Source organism: Euleptes europaea, chromosome 7 (assembly GCF_029931775.1).
Source record: "Euleptes europaea isolate rEulEur1 chromosome 7, rEulEur1.hap1, whole genome shotgun sequence".
NCBI classification, from domain to species: Eukaryota; Metazoa; Chordata; class Lepidosauria; order Squamata; family Sphaerodactylidae; genus Euleptes; species Euleptes europaea.
In genome coordinates, this window is record NC_079318.1 from 44,162,672 (window position 1) to 44,184,877 (window position 22,206).

At 43.1% G+C, this 22,206-nt stretch overlaps 1 protein-coding gene across 1 annotated transcript in view; it reads right to left on the minus strand.

Moving 5' to 3' along the window:
• GALNT14 (polypeptide N-acetylgalactosaminyltransferase 14) overlaps positions 1-22,206 on the minus strand; it is a 275,068-nt gene that overhangs the window by 146,769 nt on the left and 106,093 nt on the right. Inside the window, exon 2 of the mRNA XM_056852619.1 lies at positions 9,570-9,739. Within this exon, the coding sequence (XP_056708597.1) occupies positions 9,570-9,739 (170 nt within the window). The remainder of the gene's footprint in view (positions 1-9,569; positions 9,740-22,206) is intronic.

Consider the following 22,206-nt stretch of genomic DNA (forward strand, 5'->3'; position numbering starts at 1 on the left):
CCTATGACCTCCAAAACATCCTATCATTAACAGCCTTGCTCAGCTCTTGTAAACTGAGGGCCGTGGCTTCCTTGATTGAGTCAATCCATCTCTTGTTGGGTCTTCCTCTTTTTCTGCTGCCTTCAGCTTTCCCTAGCTTTATTGTCTTTTCTGGTGACAATAATGTGACCAAAGTGCAATAGCCTTGGTTTGGTCATTCTAGCTTCAAGGGACAGTTCAGGCTTGATTTGATCTACAATCCACTTGTTTGTCTTTTTGTTGGTTCATGGTATCTATAAAACTCTCCTCCAACACCACATTTCAAAGGAATCAACTTTCTTCCTGTAAACTTCCTTTATTGTACAACTTTTATGTCCATACATAGTAATGGGGAATACAATAGCATGAATTAACATGATCTTGGTTGCCAGCAACACATCCTTACACTTAAGAATCTTTTCTAGCTCCTTCATGGCTGCCCTTCTCAGTCTCAATCTCTTTCTAATTTCTTGCTTCCACTCTCCCTTTTGGTTGATGATGGAGCCAAGGCACAGAAAAACTTGAACAATTTCAGTTACTTCATTGTCAAAGTTATGTTATTTCCCAGTAGGCAATCCTTTGGTCCTCTTGATGCTCAGTTGTAATCCTGCTTTGGCACTTTCTGCTTTAACCTTAGCAGTAGTCGTTTCAAGTCTTCATTATTTTCTGTCAGTAATGTGGTGTCAAATTGTTCATGTTCCTTCTATCAATTTTCACTCCACCTCCATCTAAATCTCATCCAGCTTTCCTTATGACATGTTCTGCATATAGACTGAAGAGACAGGGAGATAAACTACACCTTTGTCTGACAACTTTGCCAATCGGAAACCATTCTGTTTTTCTTTATACTGTCGTAACATTAGCCTCTTGTCCGAAGTACAGGTTGTGCATCAAAATAATCAGATGCTGTGGCACACCCATTTCTTTTAAAACCAACAATAGTTTTTCATGATTTACCCAGTCAAAAGCTTTGCTGTAATCTATGAAACACAAGCTGATTTCTTCTGAAATTCTCTCATATGCTCCAGTAAACAATGTTAAATTTTTAATATGATCTGTAGTGCCTCTTCCTTTTCTGAATCTAGTTTCAACATCAGGCATTTCTCATTCTATATATGGTAACAGTCTTCATTATAAGATTTTGAGCATCACTTTACTTGCATGAGAAATTAATATGATGGTCCGACAGTTGCTGCAATCTTTGAGGTCTCCTTTTTCGGGAATTGGAATGTAAATAGACCATTTCCAGTCTATAGGCCATTGTTTTGTTTTCCATATTTGTTGGCATATTCTTGTCAAAATTTTGATGGACTCTGTTTCTGTGGCATGGAATAGCTCTATTGATATCCCATCTGCTCCTGGTGATTTGTTTCTCCCTAATGCTCTTGGTAAAGCTTTCACCAGTTTATAAAACTGTAGGTTCTTCTTCAAAAGATTCTTCTTGGAAGGAGTCTGTCATCCTTTCATCTCTTCTATATAGTTCTTCACTGTATTGTTCCCATCTTTTCTTTATTTTGTCTTGTTCAGTTCATGTATCTCCATGTTGGTTTTTCAGCATGCCTAACCTTGCTTGAAATGTCCCCTTGATTTCGTGGATTTTGTAGAACAGATCTCTTGTTCTTCATTTTTTGTTGTTCTCTTCTATTTCTTTACTCTGGTTTTTATAATAGTTCTCTTTGGGGGTTACCGCACTTGTATTCCCAGCGATGTATTAAGAGTGTAAGGCTGCTTAGGATTGCACTGTGAGACTAATTAGAAAAAAGGCTTTGAAGAAATCTCCCAGAATTGGAGGTCAGAAGGGACCACATGCCTTGGGGGGCAGAAGGCAGCTACAGAGGCTGGTCAAAAGTTGTAGACATATGCCATGGATGGTTTTCCCAAAGTTTTAAATATTCATGGCATGGTAACATTATTTATACTATTTCTATCATTTTATATTATTTTCCATTTATACGGTGTGTGCTATTGTTACACAATCAACACAAGTATAAATTTTAATTAATCTTTTCATTTAGTTTTAAACAGAAAACATTTAGTTTAGCTTGCAACAGAGCCAGATTAACAAAGACAGTTAAAACAGCATAATGGCTATAGTAACAATAGTGGTGATAATTTATTACAGAGAAGAAGAAGAAAGAAGGAAGAAGGAGGAGGAGGAGGAGGAGAGGAGGAGGAGGAGGAGTTGGTTTTTATACCCTGATTTTCTCTACCTTTTTAAGGAGCCCCAAACCGGCTTTTCCCTTCCTCTCCTTTTTGCCTGTTTCCTTCTGATGCCATCTTCCACTAGCAGTTAAAGACTTTTTTGTTTCGCTTTGCATTCCCTCAGTGATCCTGCTTCCCCACTGTTTAACTGTTGTTTTTATCTTTTATACTTATTTTAAGCTCTTAACTTGTTTTAATTATGTATATGTGCTCCTATTAATGGGAGACTTTAATGCACGTATGGGCCCTGATGATACTCTGGAAGCAAGATATAAGACAGCACTTACAGATCCGGAAGTTGAATTAAGAATTTTTCCACATAGATGGGTCTTTAAAGATCGCCGCTCAAATTATTCGGGAGTATGCTTGGCAAAACTAGCCCTTAAGCTAAAGTAAGTAAAGGTCCCCTGTGCATGCACCGGGTCATTCCTGATCCATGGGGTGACATCACATCCCGACGTTTCCTAGGCAGACTTTGTTTACGGGGTGGTTTGCCAGTGCCTTCCCCAGTCATCTTCCCTTTACCCCCAGCAAGCTGGGTCCTCATTTGACCGACCTCAGAAGGATGGAAGGCTGAGTCAACCTTGAGCCTGCTACCTGAAACCGACTTCTGTCGGGATCAAACTCAGGTTGTGAGCAGAGCTTTTGACTGCAGTACTGCAGCTTACCACTCTGCGCCACGGGGCTCTAAACTAAACCTCTATATATTAAATGGATCTTCATATGAGGATCATACTGGGGAATATACCTATATGGCAGGCTCCAGAGCCAGTACTCTTGATTATATGCTGGTATACTCTCAGCTAAGAATCTCAACGAACTTCTTCCAAATTCTCCCCTATTTTGAGGGAGGTCACTTCCCACTAGAGTGGCAAAAAAAAATCTGTAAAATTCGGGTTCGGGTTTATTGGTTCCAATTTTTCCCAGTAAACCCGAAATACCAATAAATATGGGAATTCGGCTTTTTTCTGGGTTTCCTGAAAAATTAGGGTCCAATAAAGCCTATGGGGCTTTTTCCTCTGTCATCCTTTATGGCAAAGCCTCAGGAGAGACAGCTCCCCAGACAAATGCCAAAACCCAATTCCCAAATGCACTCACCAACACTCTCCTAGACAAAGAAACTGCTCTCCTTTTCAGCCATCGCCCCACATTTGCACCAGGGCACTTAGCCAATCTGGGTGCCAGGTCCTGGTCTCAAGCCACAAGACCCTTCCAATCAAGAGGATGTTAACACATCAAAAGATAGCATGTTTTCCCCTGTTAGTTGGAAAGGAGGCTCTCTATCTGGAGGACGAGCACTTTTCCCACATCCTCCCAGTGACAGAAATGCCAGTGACCCCCTTTCCATCACTATAACTGTTACAGCATCCCCTGTACTCCTGCCTCTCATCCATCACTGATAATAATAATTATTATAGTTAGGCCTTTATTTAACATTTCTACAAGGGTTGGCTACCACTGGTATAGCCAGTGTCCTTTTCAGGCTCCAATATCTTCCCGACAAAACAAAAAGAGACCATGAATTACTGTGTTATTTATTGGCTCATTTTCCTCAAGACATTCATCTTTACTCTGCTTAATGATATCACTCAAGTAAAGATGAATGTCTTAGGGAAACTAAACCAATAATTAACACGATAATTTGACCCAAAAACTAGTCTAAGAAGACTGATTTTAGCATAGCAGGTCACCCTGACACTTCATCATTGGATATGATTGGCAAAACATAAATAAAGTGACCTGAAATAAGGTGTCTCTGGAATAGTGTTTTTTTTTCTTTTCAAAATCAAGATTGAATAAATTAAGCGATAATATTGCACCATGTCCAGATGGTTCACAGGGGGTGGGAAATAAGTGTAATATAAAATTGCTGATTGTCTGGGGCTACTGAGTATCCTATCGTTGATCTTGGAATCTATAAAAAGCAACTCCTACCCCTCCTTTAGGTATGTTGGTCCCAAACCCATACAGGGCTTTAAATGTCAGCACCAGCACTGTGAATTGTGCCCTAAAACAAATTGGAGCCAACGTAGATGAGCCAAGATTGGAGTCATATGTTCCCTATGACCCACTCCAATCAACATCCTGCCTGCAGCATTCTGCACCAATTGAAGATTTGGAGCACTTTTCAAGGGCAGCCCCACAGAGAGCACATTGCAATAATCTAATCGAGATGTAACCAAGACTTGTACCACAGTGGCCAGAACTTTCTTGCCCAAGAAAGGGTGCCGCTGTCTGACCAGGTGAAGCTGGTAAAAGGCACCCCTGGCCACAGATGCCACCAGCTTATCCATCAGTGGGTCTTGGTCCAACAGCACCCCCAGACTACAGACCTGTTCCTTCAAGGGAAGTCCAACCTAATCCAGGACATCTGCCACCTTAAATCCTGGGTAAGAGCTTCTGCTCACTGGTAACACTTCTGTCTTGTCAGGATTAAATTTTAGTTTATTAGCCCACACTCCATGCTGTGTACTACAGTATATACAAAGCTCACAGCGTCATGGTCTAGTTTTGCATACAGGGTATTGGTCGAAGAACAGGCATGTGTGCCATGTGGAAGAGTCAAGAACTGGCTCCATATTAGAGCCAGGCAACCTTCCGGCTCCTGCCCAAGCCTGCCACATGCACATGGTACCCTCTGGCATCCAAGCCATATGCTAGCCCTCAATGAGTTGTATAGCAAGATAGATGAGACCTCCCTCTGATACTTTAAAATGCAGCATTCGGTTAAACACAGTTGGGGCAGGAGTAATAATAATAATAATTAATTTTATTTGAGGCTAGTATGCCAGATAAAACAGGTAAAACAAAAACTGACCATACAGAGTAGATGTTTACAACTAAGGCTAACAAAATTAGGAATTACCCAATTTTACAATTCCACAGATTAAGGGTGTACATTAAGGCGACGTAGCTTCATTGCTACTGCACAATATTTTGCAACCAAGGTGGTGATTGGTGAGCTGTCTCCCAGCAGAAACCTTTTGGTCCATTCACCCTCATCACCGGAGCCCATTTCCCTAATCAAAGGGTCAATAATATTGAAGCAGACTGACTTGTAGAGGGGACAAGGGGGGGCAGGAATATAACACTGGCTGATACCATTATCATCAAAGTGAAAGAGTTTTATATGCCATCCTGTTAATGTGAGGGAGGGTTATGCAGAAACCAAAATTCTCCTGCTTTCAAAGTCTGAGCTGACATTTTCCCATCAGTCCACCAGACAACTTTGCATAACCCAGGGCCCCCACCCTTTCTTCCAATGAGACACAGTGGTGCAGGCAGTTTGTTAAGTGCACTGTGGTGCCACAGCATATTGTCTGAATATCCTCAAATAGCAGTGCAATAATGGAACATTTTTTCCCCTTGGGGAGTTCTTCCACTCCTCTTCACTGTCTGTGTTTTCCCCTTTCTATATCTCCAGCCAAGCCCACCAGATGCCTGGTGTTTTTGACTCTCAAGGTATCCCCCCCATCCACAGTGGCTGCTCAGCTACTTAGCTAATGGTACATTCTCCATGGTATTGTTCTGTCATCTTCAATAAATCAGAACTCAATTATGGCATTATAGAAATAGGAGAGAGAATCAGCCTGTGCTACACCCCCTGTGTTTGGTGCTCTCTCTCGCTCTGTCAATGTGAATTCCTCTTTCAAAACCTGACATCAAGCCCCAAACACTCCCCACAAGGACAACAAAGTGCCCCAGATCAAGAAAAAGAGAGAGAATGAAATGAGGGGAGTCAATTTTCCATTTGTTATTTCTCTCTGGCAAGGACATATTCTCTTCTTAGCTATTAACTGACACCCATCAGAGCTGATATCTTCTGTCTGGAGGAAGCAGCATCTGGCAACAGTAGGGACACGAGTAAAATAATAGCAGCACGCAGTTAAGCAACAATTATATATTATCTAGCATAGATTGGCTGCTGCCATGACATTCACACTAATCTGAGGAAAAAATATGGAGAGGATTTGGATCACACATTTGGTTTACACGCCAACCATTTAGAAATGTCTTAATTGATATCCTAAAGTTAATTTAAGGCTTAGCTTAAGTTTAAACCTGCGGACTCACAATATTCTTTTATGTCTTCCAAGGTTAGGACAGGTGAAGCATTAATCTGCATCCTTTCTCACTCAGATGCCTGCTTAGGAGTAGGAGCCAAGGACTGCTAAGAGCTTGGAGATGAACATGCCTGCCAGGCAAATCTACCTTATTCAAACTCCTTCAGTTACATGTGAGGTGAACTCCCGATTGGAGCGTCTCAAGGTTCCCTGGTGAAGTTCATCTCAAGTATCCCACTGCGCCAACCAACTTAGTGCCTTCTGGGTACCTGCTTGGTCATGGCAACTTGTGGCTGATTTTGCCCAGTCCAACTCAATAACCTCATTTCCAGAAAAGAAGCAGTTTCCTTCAAGGTTGTGGTGGTTTGACCAACTCGTGTAAAACACTGAATCATTTACAATTTATCCCATCTTGCACCTGATCAGTCAGATTCACCCTTTAAATGACCGACATTATATAGGCGTTTTGCACCTGGTCAGTCAACAGCTTCAGCTCAAGAAGCGATTGTGAGATCAGCTGGGTTCATGGGCTGACAACAAAGGCACAAAGTCACATTAAGTAGTAAGTCTTAACTCAAAAACTCTTTCCCCCCCCCATTTTATTTCATGTTTTTAAAAATCAGAGGCAGACACAGACAAGTGATGGGTGGCAGCAAAAATCATGCATGGAAAACTGCAATTGCGCAAATCAGACACATCCGAATTTGCATCCAAACAGACCACTAAATGGTCAGTCCCTGCTCATGACCTTGAGCAGGCCTTGAGCCAAATCTGTATAGGTATTTGAGCATTACTAGTTCTAACTATTTTAGTTGCAGGAGACAATACCACTTCCTGCTTGGTTTAGCCTAGGTATGAAATATTCTTCCCTTCAGAGATCTTTCAGTCTTCACCAGATGTGGCTGTATTATCTGTACCTGCTTCCAGACTTACAGCTTTTGGGCAGTCTTATGGTTTCTTAATGGCCACTGGCTCTAGGTCCCAATGGATTGTGCTATGATATATGGTGGTGGTGGAAAGTTCCATCAAGTTGTGCCTGACTTAGGGTAACCCCGTAGGGTTTTCAAGGCAAGAAGTGTTCAGAGGTGGTTTGCCATTGCCCGCCTCTGCATAGCAACAGCCTCTGCATAGCAAGGTTTCCTTGGTGTTCTCTCCTAATACTAACCAGGGCTGATCCTGCATAGCTTCCTAGATTGAGCTAGCCTGGGCCATCCAGGTCAAGGATGGCATATGAGTAATGCTCATTTTCTGGGCTGTGATTAGATCTCCTTTTATTATAAGGTTCTTTTCCATTCTCATGCTGGCTTATTGCAATAGAAGAGATTGTGCAGGCAGCCCTGATTAATATCCCTGCTAACTCTGGCTGGTCAAGAGCCACATCACAGTTCTAGAAATAAGCTAGTTAATGAATGAGTAAAGGAAAATATCACACATCCCATCACATCTGGCTGGCAATTAGTAGTCCTCAGGCCATATCGATCCAACGAATGTACATCATCTGGCCCACAACCCACACATTTCTGATATTCCTGTTGCTTTCTCACAGCTGATGCATACTGTTTAGGGTCGACCGAATTCATATTTATTTATTTTTAAACTGAGTACACTTCCTTCCTGTATAACAGAAATTCAAGGCAGCTCACAGTAACAATAAATCAAATCACAATTATTACAATAATTAAAACACCAGTACAGAATTTTAAAAAACGACATGAAGATATAATATGAAATAAATCTAGCAAATCCACAGCAAAGACAGAAAAAAATGCAGAGGGGAAGTGGAGGGAGGGGAAGCATGAACAATCATGAGAAAATCTTCTCTGTGGTTTTGTTTGACAAAGATAACACCAGGCAAACATCTCTGGGGAGAGAGGTCCATAAATGGGGCACAATCACATAAAGGGAAATTTTCTATGGTAGATACCTACCCCACTCCTGACGGCAGGGAGACCCACAAAAGGGTCTCCAGTGAAAAGAAACATTGGTGGTGAGGGGAAGCAAGCAGAGATAAAAATGTAGCTACAATTAAGCTAAACCACACTCTTTTCAAATAATTAAATTCTTGGCCTCTCCAGCTAAAAACAAAGGTATCTATAGAATTAATTTTTATCCCACCCATCCTCCAAGAAGTTCAGAACGGATAATGGTTTTCTCTTCCTCAGGTTTTCCCTTCCTATCAGGAAGCAGGACTAGTGCCTGCCTCTTCCTGAGGCCTTGGAGTTAGGGTTGCCAACCTCCAGGTACTAGCTGGAGATCTCCTGCTATTACAACTGATCTCCAGCCAATAGAGATCAGTTCCCCTGGAGAAAATGGCCGCTTTGGAAATTGGACTCTATGGCATTGAAGTCCCTCCCCTCCCCAAACCCCACCCTCTTCAGGCTGCACCCCAAAAACCTCCTGCTAGTGGTGAAGAGGGACCTGGCAACCCTACTTGGAGTGCTGCTGCCAGTCAGAGTAGATAGCTATTTGAACCAAAGGTCTGACTCGACATAAGTCTGTATGGTATGTTCACATATGATTAACTGGTAAAAAGGGCTGTTTCTCATCAATGGCTATGATTCCATTTGAATTAAAAAGTAATCAGCCTCAGCAAACCCAAAGAAAGAATTCAGTGCACTACCTACAGCCTATATGCTGTATTCTGTAATGCATTGTAGACTGAGCCAGTGATTACTAGCAAGAGTAGGGTCCTATATTCAGACATGGATGCTTAGGTTCAAATCCCTCTTTAACCCAAGAAATCTCTGGGTGGCCTTGGATGACACTGTCCGACTCACTCAGCCACATTTTTGGATATGAATATGAATGGCCTACTTCGCAGTGCTGTTGTGTGAATTAATACAGGCTGACATTGTTCCTGCACCACTGGAATTTCTTGCATCAGTAGAAGCAATACTGATGGAACAGAAAGTGAAGTGCAATTTTCCTAATTCCCCTCCTCAATGCAGCTTTTTGGGCCACGTGGCTTTTCCACCATCCGATTTTTGGAAGACCTACAGCATCAGAGTTTTGGAAGTTCCAGTGGCCACTGGATCATAAGTATTGTGAGTCTACTTATAGACACATAGGATCTAAGTCATAAAAAATAACATGAAGAAAAGCATTGATTTTGCTCACAGACTCCTTAGGTAAAAAATTAAACAAATCCCCGGAGACCAGAGTATTGGCATATTGAAGTACAACCTGGAGTATTTGAATCACATTACCCTGATTATAGTCAGGTCCTTCTTATATGATCACTGTGCATTCCATGACATACAACAAAAAACAAGAAGAATACAGAACCTGTGGTGTCTAGTGTCCCGAATGGCGCGGTCACTGGGAATCCTCTCGCTTTCCCTCTGGTTGAAGGCATACAGCCGATATGGATCCTCTCCACCCTTCCATTTCCGGGCACTCAGGTATTTCCTTTCTTCAAACTGATCCCAGAGGTCATCCCAATCAATATCGGAGCCCTGCTGATGCACAAACAGGGATGCTCATCAGAACAATAATAACAGGACATTATTGATAGAACTATCTGAAAGGCCGCCATCTTCACATGCAGCAGAATGAAGTGGTAGAGTCCTGTCTTAGGAGAGTACCCTATCATGTCAGACTGCAAGTGACAGATACCATTTTTTAGCAGGCCACTGCATTTAAAATAAAATAAAATATTGATTTAACTACCAAAGCCAGGAGTGGGCTAGGCTGGAATCTTTCGCCTTCCGCTAGACTGATTGTTTTACTTTGTACTAGTTGGGTGGTGTTTGTTTTTGTTTGTTTGTTTGTTTGTTTGCAAGGAGGTTTTAAGATGGGAGGAGGTGTTAAGACTGTATCTCTGATCTGTAGTCTGAAATGGTATGGTTCATTCTGCCACCTCAAAAGGTTGTCACTTCATTCAGGTGTAGATGTGGGCTTATGGGTAGCCAACAACAAGCATTTGCTTTCTTGGAATGTTTATTTATATATTTCCAAAATTTGTATCCCAACTTTTCTGCCCTTACAAGGGCCACCAAGTGGGTAACAATTGAAAACATACATGATAAAATCACATTTTAAAACCATGAAAATCACCCCCTCCCTAAAAAAAGCCCACATCATTAAAACAATTAAAGAACAGAGTTAAAATACACACAAAACATAAGCACAGCAATTAAAACATTGGATAGGAAGGAGCGATCATTGAAGGGATGCCAAACAAAACAAAACATCTTCACCCACTGATGGAAGACAGCAACAGAAGGCGACAAATGAATCTCCCTGGGGAGAGAATTTCAGAGTTTTGGTGCAGTGACCAAGAAGGACCTCTCCTGGATCGCTACCTGCCTAATCTCAGTAGGCAGGGGGAAAAGAAGCAGGGCCTTTAAAATCAACTTGTTTTCTGGTATCAAACTGCCCTGAGGAAAATATAATACATGTTGGTAACATAGCCACCCCAAGCAGAGCTACCCCCTTCTAAGCCCCCTGAAGTTACTGGGTTTAATAAGGGTATAACTCTGCTCAGAATGGCGCTGCAAATCTGGTACTCACTCTGGCTCGTCAGGAATTCATATTCCCTATCTTTTGATTAACATTGTTTGTTTATATCTCGCCTTATCCCATGCTCAAAACAGCTTGTACAATCTACAATCAACAGCCATTAAAATTATGAAACCATTAAAATGTACCGATATTTAATACAAAACAGTCTCAAAATGCAGATGCTCAACTGAAACAATTTTTTTAAACCCTGTGGGAAAGGAAAAAAACTTTTTAACTAGTTTTTCTTTACCTATACTCCTAGAATTGTGGAGTGATTAACATGCCTTGTTTTAACTCAGCTTTAGCACAGAGCAGGGATGGTCATCTACTTAGGGTTGCCAACCTCCAGGTACTAGCTGGAGATTTGTATTACAACTGGTCTCCCGCTGATAGAGATCAGGTCACCTGAATAAAATGGCCGCTTTGGCAATTGGATTCTATGGCATTGAAGTCCCTCCCTTCCCTAAACCCTGCCCTCCTCAGGCTCCGCCCCAAAACCCTCCCGCCAGTGGTGAAGTGGGACCTGGCAACCCTACATCTAATGCAGAGCAATTTAAGTGTATCCTAATTGACCTGTTGAACATTAATAATTGTCTCGAGAAAAATGTTGCCCGAACAAATTTATTAGAAGCAGTAACAAAACTATGGAATTGAAGTCTCTCCCCACTCCAAACTCTACCCTCCTCAGGGTCCGCCCCCAATGTCTCCAGGTATTTCCCAATCCGGAGCTGGCAACCCTAGATACATAAGGAGATACATAAGGTTTCTTCCGCATTAAGCAAAACATAAAAGGATGCGGCCTAGGAACTGCAGCTTTAGTTGTGCTTTTACCACCCATTGAAGCCATAGTCACACGTTCCCAATCTAGAGCAGCAGATTGTACAGCTTCTCGCCACTCTCTCATCCGCTGAAGAGTCAACCTGTCCTTTCATTCCGCTGCACACAATTGTCCCTGCTCTATGGAAGCGAACACAATGAGTCCTTGATAAAATCACATCATTACAGAAGCACAACCTCTTTGATCTCAACCTGCATGTAGTACAGAGAGATGCAAAATGAGTACAACCATTCTGACACCCCCCCCCCCCAAAAAATTGTGATCTTATCCAATAATTGATCTTTTTTTATTGTTAACTCTGTATCAAAGTCCCTTTTTTGCTTGCTAATGGCACAAAATGAAGCTTTTGAAACAGGCAATTTTAACTCATAATTGATTTTATTCACATCTGACAGCACATTTGCTGTAATAATAGGAAGGGGAGGAGGACGTGATGGCTCCAGAAAATGAATGTCCGATGTCGCATGCATCAACTTCGTTGATGAGACTGGTTCAAAATAGCCCTCCAATGTCTACAGTTACTTTGCCTGTCGTGTGTAAAGGAGACACAGGCAAGCTCTAAATAGCCGGCTCACATTACAGTTTCAGGAAATTTGTCCCCACCCCTTTTCTAAGCACCTCTAGCACAGCAACTGAGTCAAAGCCATTTTGAACATACGAATATACACAATAAAGGCAGGATCTCCGTTAGCTACATGCTTGCAGACTTTTTTTAAAAAAATTAAGTACCGTACATCAGTAAGTCATGCTACCAAAGTCACGCCGAATGTTTATCAAAGCATGATCCGCTTAAACTGCTATCAGTCAAACCTCACTGAACAGAATGGAATCCCACACAACTCTGTTTTTTGTATCTTTCAAAAACCCTCCAAAATTGTCTTGAGCCTTTTGTCAGTGATAACAAGAAAAATTCATTCAGTGTAGATGCAAGCACTTCTGTCCGTGAAGCATGTTTTTGCCACCCCTTCTCCCAAAGCAATCAGAAATACCCTCCAAAATCTTGTTCCAGGGGGTCAGGAATAGGATTGGGGGGCATTTTAGGTTTCCACAGGAGGGGGGAAGGGGGAAATTGTGATCTGCGGGGACCTTGCTCTCACAGAAATGTTACTCTGGATCCAGCCCTATAAGTGCACCTGAGTTTCCTGGGTTGTTACACTCTAGCATGACCAAGAAATGGGCCCTAGGACAGGTTATGTAGACAGAAGCAAGCCTGGTTCTTCATATGTCTACTGAGTCCTGTGGGAGAAAGAATACAGGCCCCAATCTGATGAGAGAAGGCAAAAACTGCTCCTCCTCAGAGCCACTTTCACCAGGGGCAGGTTTTGCCACAATACCTCTGACATCCCCAAGCGCAAACGTTTCTCCACAGAATTGAATGGCCTCCTCTCATTTTCATTTCAATAGGGAAAAAAAACACAACGCTGCACAGAACAAAACCTCATCGTCAATCTTGATCTGTAGAGAGTAATCCAGGGACCCAATGGTGAAGAGTGGTATTCCTCTGTACAAAGCAAAGGCCTTCTCTACACACACATACACACCTGCCCATCACTAGCATTTCAAAGACATTGTTGACCATAACTGTTATTTTATTACAACTGTTATCTAATGCTAACCATGAGATACCTTTGTCAGTCTTTTTAATGTGGAATCAGAGCACTAATAGGAAAAGAAGCGGATCCGATCTATGATCCTAATATTGATAGCTTCAACGTTAGTCCAGTTTTGATTGCCTATCTTTATTCCCAGTAATTATGCAGAAGTCAGAGAGGCTCTGACTTATTCTCATATCTCAATGCAAGCCGGCAGTTGCTGGCAATTGGAAAAATCACCTTTTGACTTGTAAATTGAGTCCACTTGGCAGGGGGAATGAATACGGGCTGCTCACAAAGTCATTTTTACTCATCTCATCATTGCTTATAGCTTCCCATGGCATTGTCAAAGAGGAAAAGAATCTTTGCTTTTTGAACAACTGAACATTTGAGATCTAAAGTACGAGGGAGCATTTCCTAAAACCATTCATCTTAAACTTGAACCCGCCTATCAGGCTATTTAAAAGCCGAAGGATACATGTAACAAGTGTGCAAGTTATTGGTAAGAGCCAATATTATATAGTGCAATCAATACTGTTGATGTTTTTTAAAGGCATCTTGTAAAACGTGATTTATCAGTGTAGTAAAAGCCCAGGCGAAGCAGCATCAGGTACATCCTGGAACCACTTAGGGTCCAGAGATTTATAAGGGTTTAAGGCAGCCTTCAGAACCCATCCTTTGTCAAGGCGACTGTCAAAGCCGTTGTTTTCTAACAATGGCCATGATCCAGCCGAAGCTGAGTACTTTCCAACTCCACTTCTTTCAGCTGTACAGTTAAGTGTGTGCTTAACTCCCACCCACTGAAATAAAAGGCGCTTAAAGGTACTCAACTTTGCCTCCAATGTGTCAATGTTAGATTTATAACATTTTATGGCAACAGGAGTGTTTAGTTTTGTTAAAAAGCAAAATAGTCATCTTTTGTAAAAACTAGTACTGCACACTTATCTAGGATGTACTTTTCAAAAACATATACTTTTAAAAGCCTGTAAGCAAAATAGCAGTTGAGGCAAAAGCACCAGTAAAACAGGACAATGATAAATCCAAGTGCTACTTTTCCTGTTTTCAAAGCGTATGTCAGTAAGAACCTTTTTGTAACATATGAATGATCAACAGCTGAAACAACTTTTCACACTAACCAAAACATCATATCAGGAAGTGTTTTAGCGTAGCTTTCTTGCTCACATGCTGATTTTCTAAATGTACGCTTTTTATTGCAAGAGAACATTTAACCAGGTTTTCTTTTTGTTTGTTTCACTAAGAAAACCCAGGAAACCCTGCAGCACGAAAACCACACCTAAAAAAGAATATTGCACAGCAATTGCTTGCCAATTAACATGCCTGCCCGCCACCCCTCAGCTGGCCGGCAGGGGAAACAGGCCAGCTAAAGGGTGACATAATAATGTCCCTTCTGAGGTAAACCCAGAAGCGATGGGGATGCTCTAGCTAGCACGTCCCTCAAAAAACTCTATGGAAACCATAGTTTTTTGAAGGAATATGCTAGAGTGCCCTGTCACTTCCTGGTTTGACAGGGACGCTCTAGCACATTCCTTCAAAAACTCTATGGGTTCCATGCTATAGCGTCCCCGTCACTTCTGGGTTTACCCTGGAAGGGACATTATTGTGTGCGCGTGCTGTGCACTTGCAAATTGCCCCCCCACACACACCAAATCTCCCGCTGATGGCAAGGGGAGACCTGGCAACCCTATAAGGGGGCTATAGCAACTGTCCTATGTAGGGTTGCCAGGTGCCCGGTGGTGGCAGGCAAACCCCCGGCAATTTGCCCCTTTGCCCGCCGACCAGCTGACGGTCTGCGGGCAAACGTGCATGCACGTACATGCCGCTGCAGGTCACTTCCGGTTTACAACCCACCTTGCAAGGGGCCTTATGCCACTCAAACTAAGATTTTTGTGCACGCAATGCGCATGCACATTGGCGCATCCATGCGTTGCCACGAGATCCCGAGCTGTGCCTTAAAAGTCTCCCACCGGAGGAGAGGTAGGACCTGGCAACCCTAGTCCTATGAGAAGCTGTTAAAACGCTTAGGGCTGTTTAGCTTAGAAAAAAGAGTAAGGGGAGATGATAGAGGTCTATAAAATTATGCATGGTGTGGAGAGAGTGGATTATCTCTTATAATACTAGAATGCGGGGTCATTTGCTGAAGCTGAAGGGTGAGAGACCCACAACAGACAAAAGTAAGTATTTTTTCACATAACACATAGTTAAATTGTGAAACTTCCTGCCCCAAGATGTGGTGATGGCTGCCAATTTGGAAGGCTTTAAGAGGGGAGTGGACATGATCATGGAGGATAGGGTTATCCATTGCTACTAGGCAAAATGGATACTAGTCATGATGCATACCTATTCTCTCCAGTATCAGAGGAGCATGCCTGTTATATTAGGTGCTGTGGATCACAGGCAGGATAATGCTGCTGCAGTCGTCTTGTTTGTGGGCTTCCTAGAGGCACCTGGTTGGCCACTGTGTGAACAGACTGCTGGACTTGATGGACCTTGGCTTTTCTTATGTTCTTTTTTTTTTTTTTTTTTTGTATCTTTATGGGGTACAGGGAAGGAAAAAGGGAAAGGGGTAAATGTTAACATTGTAAAAACAATACAGTATTGTAAAATGATTTCTGAATAAAATATGGTTACAAAATGACTTTGGTTTGTTGTTCTTGCATCAAAATATCTCTTATATTTTAAGAATTCTTATTCTTTTTTTGACAGTTAATTAAGATAAAAAAGTATAAAACAGAGTTTGTTATAATATTTTAGCATAGATTATTCATATTAGTTGCATTTCATATATGTATAAAAAGATGCCCACTTCTCCTGAAATTGCTCGTTGGATTCACTGAATTTAGGATTTAGTTCATCAGTCATTTTAGCCATTGCTGCATATTCCAGAAGTTTTTCTTTCCAATCATCAATTTCAGGTATGTGGGTTTGTTTCCATGTTCTTGCTAGGATTGTTCTGGCAGCTGTTGTAGCATATTTAAAAACGTCATGCGATTTTTATGTTCTTACGTGCTCACAGCCATTCCCCTCAAGGTACCAGTATAGGTTAAAGAAAAATGCTCAGGAACAGATGGATTTGCCATGATGCAGATGACCAAAAGGCTGCTGTGGCGGGTGACTTTACGACTGCTTTTGTAATTTTCATTCTAGCTAATGGATAGCTGAATTATTCCTAGATTTTTGATTAGGGAAAAGAAATACCATAGGTGAAACAGGGATATCCCTTTTCTCATTCAGAGCAGCACATCAGTTATGGATTACTGCATAAGATCTTCATTATAACACTTCCACCATTTATTATCTCCTCTTCCTCTCAAGTGGAATTCTGCCTTGGGAGTTCTTTAACTGATGTGCAGAAATTTAAATTTAATTTATTACAATCTAACTCACTTTAGGTTCCAAATTACTCTGCACTGGAGAAGGATCGAGTCAATACTCCATTCGCCTTTCTATTTATCTTCTACAAGACTCCTCTCTCCCATGTCTCATAATCATTTTCTCTGGTGCACTGGTAATAATTTTTCTCTTTAAAAAAATAATCAGAAATTAGGCCATTTTTCTTTCAATGCTGCCACTTAATGGCCAGTATTAATTATATAAAACATAGTGAGTTAACAAAGAATCTGAGAAACTGAAAGAAGCTAAAGCAGAGGAAGGCCAAAAAAAATTAAAACAGCTCATCCTTAGCAGTTGTTAAAATGACCCTCTGTAATTATCCTTCCTTCTTTGGAAGTTCAGACATTAGGTACCATTAATTGGCATTTTTCTCAGTCTAAACCAACAGAGCTTTGGTTTCAAGCAAACAATCCTGCAACATTATATGCACCAAAAATTGACACTTTTGCAGGTCCAGCTGAAAACAAGAGGAGCTTCCATTTCCAGCGTGGTGTAGTGGTTAAGAGCAATGGTTAGGAGCAGTGGACTCTAATCTGGAGAACCAGGTTTGATTCCCCACTCCTCCACTTGAGCGGCGGACAGTAATCTGGTGAACCCGGTTGGTTTCCCCACTCCTACACATGAAGCCAGCTGGGTGACCTTGGGCTAGTCACAACTCTCTTAGAGCTCTCTCAGCCCCACCTACTTCACAGGGTGTCTGTTGCGGGGAGGGGAAGTGAAGGTGATTGTAAGCTGGTTTGGTTCTTCCTTAAGTAGTAGAGAAAGTTGGCATATAAAAACCAACTCTTCTTCTTTCCGTCAAAGCATAGTTGAAAAGAAGACAAGAGTTTCTGTTTGTGCAGAGCTTCGTGTGCGCATTGGAGCTCTGCAGTCCTTTGAATGGTAGCCTCAATCTGCCTATGAGACTTCTAATCAATCCTATATCAAAGGCACATATGGGTTAAATGAGTCTCTGAATCAACGGCCTCTTTAAAAAACCATTAACAATTAAGATACTCGTTTATTTATTCATCAATAGAAATATCAAACTATTCCAAACTGTAAAGCTCTAAAGAATACAAGAGCTTGTGAGAGCTTACTATTCTGGTTTTGGGACACTTCTAATTTTGAACTACTAAAAATAGAAATGTTTAGAATACCATCGCATCTAAGCCACAGCCCATATGCTTTGGGCTATCTTTAGCAATAAACATGGTGCCATCCTCTGCCCTGAGGAGACCATTACAGACATCTATATTTACCCCAGAGGAGGGTGACCCCAGTGGCAAGTGCAGGAAGCCCCTTCACTAATGTGCACACTCCTGGGGTACCAATGCCACCTCCAAAAATCCGGAACTGCTGCATACAGCAAACGATATGTGATAGAAAGCAGGTCTGTAGCTGCTACAATAGGCAGCTTTACGACTGCTTTTGTGTGTGTAAAGTGCTGTCAAATCACAGATGACTTACGGTGACCCCAGCAAAGGCTTCCAAGGCAAGCAAGAAGCAAGGCAAGTGGTTCGCCTTCCTCTGCAGAGTCTTCCTTGGTGGTCTCCCTTCCATGTACTGACCCTGCTTAGCTTCCGAGATCTGATGAGATCGGGCTTCACCATGCCGCCTTCCCTCCCAGAGGCTCTGTTACATACAGCTTAAAGTTCTGATATCTGGTTCAGCTACAAGGTGGATCCAGCAGTAGCTATGATGGAGACCGAACCTGCCATTCAATCTCTCTACCGTCTTCAAGGACAACACTAAGCCAACTTGACACTTAGACACTGACTTTAAAAAGTGATAAGGGGAAGCTCAGCCTACTAGTAGAACTACTTGTCACCTTTGTTTTCCTCATTTTTTTCCCCTCATTTTTTGCCAACTGCCCCTTACAGGACATTAGAATTCAGAATCTATGGGTGCTAGGGTTCCCAGTTACCTGGTAATGGTGGGCAGTTGCCTGTCAATTGGCTCAGCTGCCTGCCAACACTCAGCTGGTTGGCAGGTGGAAGCAGGCCGGGGGGAGGGAGGGGGCGAGATTGGCGCGATGATGTCACTTCTGGTTTATGCGGAAACACTAGCATTGCACTGGGGGGATGCTCAAGCACTCTCCCCCCAAACTCTATGGAAACCATAGAGGTTTTTCATGAGTGTTAGAGCATCCCCCCCAGTGCAATGCTGGTGCTTCCACAAAAACTGAAAGTGACATCATCGCATGGGTGACATCAATTGCTGCCCCCAAACCCACCTCCCTCAACCTCCCACTGATTGCCAGGAGGGACCTGGCAACCCAAAATAATGCAGATGAGAAAGTAACACCATTCCATTTAATAAAGACCCAGCATAGGACACCCATACCAGCCTGCTTCTGTGTCACAGGCCAAAAAAGCCCACTTACTAGCAGGAGGCATGGATGATGGCCCTTACAACAGAAACCTCTACGTATGAGAAAACCATGTTAGGTTGACATCCTCTCTTCAAACAATTCTCCTGCAAATATTCTGCTTTTGCATACTGCCAGTACATAAATAAGTACCGTATTTTTCGCTCCATAAGACGCACTTTTTTCCTTCTCAAAAGTGAGGGGAAATGTGGGTGCGTCTTATAGAGCGAATGTGCGCACAGAGCCGGCTGGGCGCGCTGGGAGGCAGCCGGGGAAAGCTGCCTCGCGCCGTTCCAGCGCGCCCAGCCGGCTCTGTGCGCCCGCCCAGCCCGCTCTGTGCGCTTGCTCGCCTCCCAGCTGGGAAGCGGAGGGGGGGCGGCTTGGCGCGCCCGCCCGCCTCCTCCCCGCCCGCTCTGAGCGCTTGGCGCGCCTCTCCCGCCCGGCTCCTCCCAGCTCGCTCTGAGCTCTTGGAGCGCCCGCCCGCCTCCTCCCCGCCCGCTCTGAGCGCTTGGCGCGCCCGCTCCCTGCCCGCGTTTTTAGAGGAGGAAAACAAGATTTTTTCTTGTTTTCCTCCTCTAAAAACTAGGTGCGTCTTATGGAGCGGTGCGTCCTATGGAGCGAAAAATACGGTACCTTCTGCATTGCTATGTTGATTCCTAAAATTAAAATATCAAGAATCATACAGTATTCTAGGGAAGTGTAGTATGTGTGTGTGTGCTAAGCGATATCAAGTTGCTTTTGACTTATGGCAACCCTATGAATTAATGACCTCCAAAACATCCTACCATTAACTGCCTTGCTTAGGTCTCGCAACCTGAGGCCCGTGGCTTCCTTGATTGAGTCAATCCATCTCGTGTTGGGTCTTTCTCTTTTCCTGCTGCCTTCAACTTCATAATGTAACCAAAGTACAATAGCCTCAGTTTGGTCACTTGAGCTTCTAGGGAGAGTTCAGGTGTGATTTGATCTAAACCCACTTATTTGTCTTTTTGGTGGTCCATGGTATCTGTAAAACACTCCTCCAACACCACATTTCAAAGGAATCAACTTTCTTCCTCTCAGCTTTCTTCACTGTCCAACTTTCACACTCATACATAGTATGAATTACCTTGGTCTTTGTCACCAGCAATACATCCTCACACTTAAGGATCTTTTCTAGGGCCTTCATCACTGCCCTTCCCAGTCTCAATCTCTTTCTGTTTTCACTCCACCTTCATCTAAATCTAATGGAATGTTCCTTATGTTTTGGATACAGGTTGAACAGATAGGGAAATAAAATACACACTGGTCTGACACTTTTGCCAATTGGAAACCATTCTATTTCTCCATATTCTGTCCTAACAGTAGCCTTTTGTACTGAGTATAGGTTGTTAGGGCTGTCGATTCGGTTCATCCCAAACCGAAAAATAGCCGAATTTCCCCTGATTCGGCGGTTTTTAGTTCGGATGGAACCGAAGGTGGGAAAATGGGGAGCCGAATTCAGCGAGTTCGGGGTGTTCGGCAAATAAATTCAGCAAATTCAGAATTCGGCACATCAGCATAACCGTCAGTTAGTAAGCAGCATTCTCCCGCGACCAATCGGTGGCCAAGCTGGGTCGTCTTCTGGGCAATCAGTTGTGATTGAATGCATGAGCCCAGCTGCTGCGCGACCCGGGGAGAGAAAGAGAGAGTATCTGTTTGTGTGAGGGAGATCCCCCTTGGGGGGAGGTGCGTGTGCACATTCGAGCCATTCCGTGGCTGCAGGGGGCGCATTTTTGGGGGTAGAGCCCCTAAACTTTCAGCATAGCTTCAGAGGACCCTTCTTGAAAGAACCCCCAAGTTTTGTGAAAATTGGGTCGGGGCTGAGATATGGGCCCCAAAAGGGGTCCCCCCTCCTTAATGTGCATCTCTGACAATGGGGGTTTGCAATTAGCAGAGCTTGCCGCCCACGCCCAAAGCTCCCAGCCCCGACAAACAGCTGAGCTGCGGGGAGCAAGGGCGGGGCAGGTGCAAAGAAGGTGGAACAGAAGACACCCACAGTAAGACCCGTTTGGGGGCTTTTCTCTATAATGTTTCTCCTGTGTGTGTGTGGGGGGGGGGAGCAGAGTCTGTGTGTGTGTGGGGAGGGAGCAGTTTCTGTGGGTGCGGGGGGGAAGCCAAAGGGGGCTTTCGCCCGTTCTGCCTGGGGTGTGTGTGCCCCCTCGAGTCTCTCTCTCCCTGGTTTGAGGGGGGGCTTCAGTTGTGTGTCCTCAGGTTTTCCCTCATTCATAAGATCGGTTAGGTCTATTTTGATGCTTGCTCAAAACTGGTTTTCAAATTGTGACTTAAAGAATGCATTTTCCTGGTCCCGAGTCTGATGCAAAAGGGGAAATTCCACCCCTCCTGCTCCTTTAGTGTGCCTCTGTCCCTTTCCATGGTTTGTAAACTCCCAGGGGTCACCTGTTGCTTTGCATGGTTGCAAACGTGTTGCTTTGCATGGTTTGCATGGTTGCAAACCTGTTGCTTTGCATGGTTTGCAAACTTCTTCGCACCTGCCCTGCCCTTGCTCCCCACAGCTCAGCTGTTTGTCGGGGCTGGGAGCTTTGGCAAGCTCTGCTAATTGCAAACCCCCTTTGTCAGAGATGCACATTAAGGAGGGGGGACCCCTTTCGGGGCCCATATCTCAGCCCCCCCGACCCAATCTTTACAAAACTTGGGGGTTCTTGCAAGAAAAGTCCCCTCAAGCTACGCTGAAAGTTTCAGACCTCTACCCCCAAAAATGCCCCCCCGGAGCCGTGGAAAGACACAATTGTTTTTTTAATGGCTTTATTAGGCCGAATTTTTCCCTGAACTCTGGATCTCATACTGAATTGCACAGATCCGAAGTGGGGGAGTTCGGACTTCGGCATTTCTCGAATAAAAATGGGCCAAATTTTGCCGAATCTGAATTTTACTGAATTTTTTTTCAACAGCCCTATAGGTTGTGCATCAAAATAATTAGATACTGTGATACACTCATTTCTTTTAAAACCGACCACATCTTTTCATGATACACCCAGTCAAAAGCTTTGTTGTAAGCTATGAAACACACGCTGATTTTCTTCTGAAATTCCAATAATCAACGCAAGATTTATCTCTAATGTCTTTTCCTTTTCGAATCCAATTTGAACATCAGACATTTCTCCCTCCATATATGATTACAGTCTTTATTGTAACATTTTTAGTATCACTTTATTTGCATGAGAAATTAATGCAATGGACTGATAGTTGCTA